Source organism: Myotis davidii, unplaced genomic scaffold, assembly GCF_000327345.1.
Source record: "Myotis davidii unplaced genomic scaffold, ASM32734v1 scaffold1320, whole genome shotgun sequence".
Taxonomy (NCBI): Eukaryota; Metazoa; Chordata; class Mammalia; order Chiroptera; family Vespertilionidae; genus Myotis; species Myotis davidii.
This window is the reverse complement of record NW_006291820.1, coordinates 529,050-533,196: the sequence shown is the minus strand read 5'-3', so window position 1 is coordinate 533,196 and position 4,147 is coordinate 529,050. Positions and strand designations below refer to the sequence as shown.

General features: G+C 61.7%; 2 protein-coding genes across 2 annotated transcripts in view; one reads left to right on the top strand and one right to left on the bottom strand.

Annotated features, from left to right (window-relative positions):
* Positions 1–4,147, top strand: part of LOC102763981 (chromosome unknown open reading frame, human C7orf50) — a 65,260-nt gene that overhangs the window by 34,999 nt on the left and 26,114 nt on the right. The gene's annotated exons all lie outside the window — the stretch shown is intronic.
* The window catches only part of GPR146 (G protein-coupled receptor 146), a 4,156-nt gene continuing 3,916 nt past the window's right edge, over positions 3,908–4,147 (bottom strand). The window contains exon 3 of the mRNA XM_006765259.2: positions 3,908–4,039. Coding sequence (XP_006765322.2) covers positions 3,908–4,039 — 132 coding nt within the window. The remainder of the gene's footprint in view (positions 4,040–4,147) is intronic.

The window sequence follows — 4,147 nt, the reverse complement described above, 5'->3', positions numbered from 1 at the left end:
GGCCAGGGCCCCGCAGGCTCCGCCCTGTGGCCCGCCGTGGCCCCGCCCCTCGCTGCCCTGCAGGCTGCTGGGGCGCCTTCCCATCCTGCTGCTCTGATTGGCAGCGGAGAACCCAGTCCCAGGCCCGGCCACCAGGTGGCGCTGACATCCCGCGGGGCTCTGCTCACAGCCTCGCCTCATCCTGGCCAGGGGCCTGGGGGGTCTCTGGCGTGGGCCTCAGGAAAGGGTCTTCTAAGCCGCTCAGGGGGTTTGGGGTTCTTCTGAAGAGAACATTTTAGGGTTGTTTGCATGGCTCCTACCCTCCTGATCCTCCCGCTTGTCTGTCTCTTCAAACGACAGGCTAACGGGCAGTCCCCGCGTAGCAGAGCCAGGGCCTCGGTTCGCTGGCCCTTCCCATTGCCTGTGTCATCTCACAGCTATTTCTCTGCCGTCGTGGTCCATGCGTCAGGATCCGCCACGGAAACTTCGTGCCTCGCCCTCACCAAGCCCACACCCCTTCCCCTCCTGACCCCAAGGCTGTGCAGGCCTGTCCTGCCAGCACATGTGTGTGTGCATGTGTCAGTGTCACGCACATGTGTGTGCTTGTGTACGTGTGTGTGCCACGTGAATGTGCGCGCGCACGGTGTGCGTGCGTGTGCACGCATGCAGAGCTGCACCAGGTATACTGAGTGTTTCCCTCTGCGGCTCTGGATGTGATTGTAAAAGCGGAATTCAGTGTGGCCTCTGCGAGCCAGGAGGTCTGGCTGTGTCTACAGGGGAGTTTCTGAAGGACACTCGCGTCCCAGTTGCTGGGAACACGTGTGGGGGGGTGCCCTTTGCTCTCCACTGGCTGGGGGGCGGTAGGGCGATCGCCTCCTGAGGTCATGGGGTTATAGCCTGAGCTGTGGTCGCCACATTGGCAGCTAGGAGCCTGTTAGCAGCCTCCTGTCATGGCACAGACCCAGTTCCTCCCTCAGGAGCCGGGGGTGGGGGGCGTGCGGGGGGCTCCCTCTGACTCTGGGGTCTCGCTGGCTCCTCTGCCCTGAGGCAGGTCCGTTGGCGGCCACTGCAGGGAGCTCTGCACACGTGCCTGTTCAGCTGCAAGCGGTCACCCTGGAAGGCATGTCCGAGTCACTCCTGCTTAGGACTTCCAGGTGCGCACGCTGGTGCTGCAGCAGTGGGCGTTCCTGTTTCCAGGTTCCCACCCTCCCTCCCTTCCTGGGCCACAGTGCAGCGTTGGCCGCTGGTTCCTGTGCCCGCAGCTCTCTGACACTCCCTCTGAGGCCCCTGTGCCCGTGGAGACCCCCAGCTGGTTCTGGAGCACAGACTTGGTCACCTGCTCCGTGGCCCTGTCTCCTGTGAGCAGCAGAGGTCCCTGGGGCCTAGGAATCCCTCAGGACACGATCTCCCCCCTCCCCCCGGCCGCACGTGGAACATGGTGCCACGCACTCCTCTCGTGCAGCCTTGGTGCCTCATGTGTTGCTTTTTTCTTTGAATTGGTTTTTAGAGAGAGAGGAAGGGAGGGGGAGAGAGAGACATCAATGGGTTGCCTCCTGTACACACCTCTCCTGGGGATCGAGCCCACAGCCTTTTGGTGTCCAGGACAACACTCCAATCAGCCGCGCCCCGGCCAGGCTGCACACTCGTTATTAATACACAGCGGGAGTGTTAAAGTCACTGCGTCACTATTCACTGGCTCATCCAATCTCCAGTGTCCTGAGTGCTTACTGTGTGCAGTGACGGGGGGCGCTGGTGAGTCCGGCCCCTTGCAGGGGGACATGGGGCTCCCACGCTGGCCGGAGGCACCCTCAGGTATGCTCCATGGAGAGCCGCAGGCCACAGACTCGCCGGCCTCTGGCCAGCTGCTGGGAGGGAAGGACCCACAGAAAGAGCCAGCAGGGTGACCGGACGGTAGGAGGCGAAGCGCCAGCTGTGGCCCTGCTGTGTCGTCCTCTCAGATACGTCGCCTGACCGCGGAGACACAGATTTGAGCGTTCAGAGGCTGGAGAATAAGTATCAAATAATTTAATAGCCTCCCGATGTGTGGGACTTTCCTCAGCAGTTTCTCAAATACATAGAACTTCAGGCAGATGGTGTGGCCCCCGGGGCAGCTGTCACAGCTTACAAATGAGGAAGCCTCCAATTCCAACTGATTTTAAATTCAAGAACTTGACATGCAATATAACTTCTTGTGAAGCATGACAAAGTAGATGAGTTTTTGTGAACAAAAGTAAGATAATTAACTTAAAAATTACAATAGTCAAGAAGTGCTGGTAGAATGAGTGACCTCGGGCGTAAAGTGAGAGCTTGTATCCTGGCATCGTGCAAACTCAAACATAGGGTTGGTCAGTTAAGAAAGCAGGACTGAGTTCACACTCTGTTGGCTACTCCCAATAGCTCTTCGCTCTCCTCTGCACAGCTCAATTCCTCCCATTTTTTGGCAATGCGGCGACAGCGCGGGTCAGACATTCCAGGAAGAAGGGCAGGTGAGCCTGCGGGTCATCCAGGTGTGCAGGGTGGGGTGGGCAACAGGCGGGGGCGGGGCGGAGAAGGTGGAGGTCTCTCTGGTGCCCAGGAGAGCAGTGGAGAGGGTCCCTGTGAGAGGGGAGGGTCTGCCATGGGGCCCAGTCGGCCGCGGCTGGTGCCCCACCAGGAGGCGCTCTCAGCGCCGCGGACACTCTCCCGCGCAGGTGGGCTTTGGGACAGAGCCAGCCCCTCCCAGCCTCCCAGGAGACCCCAGGAACGAGCCAGTTAGTGGCCGAAACCACTGAGAAACTGGACATTTAAGAACGTGATTTGAGGCTCCCTTCCCTGTTTGGGGAAGCGCAGCTGGGCTGCAGGTCAGGCTGTGGGCAGACACTGGGCACTCAGGACCCCCTGGCCCAGGGCTCCTGTGCGGGCGCAGGAGAGACAGACCACGAGGGGCTTTAATTTATACCGACCGGCTCCCTGACCAGGGCCCGCTGTGCCGGGGCCATGGCCTTGGCCTGGAGCCTGCGGACTGAGCAACAGCAGCGCGTGCAGGGGAGGGGAGCGCCGTCACAGCTGTACTCACTGCACCGGGTCCCCAGGTGGAGCCATGACGGGGCCCCTCGTGCAGCCCTGGTGCCGAGGCTGGAGCGGGTGGGGGTGGCCGGAGGCACCTGCAGGCTGGGCAGGGCACAGGCTGTGCCTGGTGTGGAAGGACTGGGGCCGGGGGTCCTGGCACTTCTCGGGCAGGCATGCACGCTCTGCACTACCCTGGACACACCTGTCTGCAGCCTCGTCTCCAGGCTGTCAGCACGGGAGGGGCAACCCCACGTCCCATCACTGTTTCCTCCCAAAGACACGGCACCACTCACATCAGGGTCTGCTACCAAATGCATTTGCTGCAGGCTTGGAAAATCTTCCTGTTCATAGGCTTTTGGGTTTTGAAACTGGCATCAGAGGGTTACGAGCCTGTATTCTGTCCTAAGGACTTGGGGGCGGCGAGGGGGAGCCGTCAAGTGCAAAGTGGCTGCTTACAGCCTGGATGGAGGCAGGAGGAGGGTGAACCCCTCTACCTCCTCTGACCCCATGCAGCCACTTCTCGAAAGTAGGCCAGCCTCACTCCGGTCACGCCGCGTCCACTGACGCGGACCTGGCGGCCGGTGGTGGCGGCAGCGTGGGGGCCAAGGTCTGTGCTTGGGAGCGAGGTCACCCGCCGTCCCAGCCTCCAGACCAGGCGCTCAGTCCCAGGCCCCAGGGGGTCACAGTCCCACGTGGGCCTCGCCCTCGACAGGACCCTGTGGTGGCCCCGGCTGCGCCCCATCCAGGTGTGTGCTGTGTCCTGTTTCCTTCATTGGAATGCCCCGTGGCTTTTCTTTCGGGCATCTTTTTATAAACCTAAGGTGGGGGTCAAGCATTCCAACAACACAGGGGATAAATACTGGCTTTCATTTCCGTCACTTCATTCGTGAAGCCCCGTGGGAGGGTGCTGGGGGACGCCCACCTCCAGGAGCCGGCCTGAGCGCAGCTCCCCTTCGCACAGGCACCTGGTCCAGAGCACGGGCCTGTACTGTCGTGTGTTCTTGCCTCGGCGCTTCCCGGCAGGGACAGCGACAGAGCTACAGGTGGCCAAGTGCTGTGGCTGGCTGAGCGCCGGCCCCTCCCCCGGGACTCAGACCCGGTCGGGGGCACGCACTGTGCC